General features: G+C 35.0%; 1 protein-coding gene across 1 annotated transcript in view; it reads left to right on the top strand.

Moving 5' to 3' along the window:
• Positions 1-298: 298 nt before the first annotated feature.
• LOC117110938 (mRNA turnover protein 4 homolog) overlaps positions 299-515 on the top strand; it is an 8,745-nt gene continuing 8,528 nt past the window's right edge. The window contains exon 1 of the mRNA XM_033253788.1: positions 299-400. Within this exon, the coding sequence (XP_033109679.1) occupies positions 373-400 (28 nt within the window). The 5' untranslated portion in view covers positions 299-372. The remainder of the gene's footprint in view (positions 401-515) is intronic.

The raw sequence follows: 515 nt of genomic DNA, 5'->3' as shown, positions 1-515 counted from the left end.
GAATCGCTATATAAACACTACAACAAATGTTTCATTTCATTTCATTTATTTATTCGACCAATACACATTTACAAATGCAGTACAACAAAAAACAGTACAAGAAAAGGTATGGTCAGGGGCAGCTTAAGCAAAATTTTACTATAACTCATTGAGAGTCAGCTGCTCCATTAATAAATATACTACTGTATAATAATAAATGTTTATAGCTAGTGTTGTCACATCTGCCCAAAGAGTATAAAACAGTTTTATACTCTTTGATCTGCCGTAGTGCCATAGAGGGCGCACTGGCCGTTGCGTCATTTTATTTCATTTACTGTACTGCCAACGTCCACGTGCATTTTACTGGTGTTTTGTTTATTTTTTTTCCGCAAAATGCCGAAGTCAAAACGAGATAAACGAAGTAAGTTCTAGTTGGGTAGTAACAATGAAACATTCACTAGTATATCTAGCCATCCTTGAATGTACAATATTTAGTGTTTAGCCTCATTTTTAGTCAAGACTTAGGCCTAGACGCT

Source organism: Anneissia japonica, unplaced genomic scaffold (genome assembly GCF_011630105.1).
Source record: "Anneissia japonica isolate Jap-2015-1 unplaced genomic scaffold, ASM1163010v1 scaffold277_len1293397_cov203, whole genome shotgun sequence".
NCBI lineage: Eukaryota > Metazoa > Echinodermata > Crinoidea > Comatulida > Comatulidae > Anneissia > Anneissia japonica.
The sequence above is the reverse complement of the archived record's forward strand: the minus strand, read 5'-3'. Positions and strand labels throughout refer to the sequence as shown.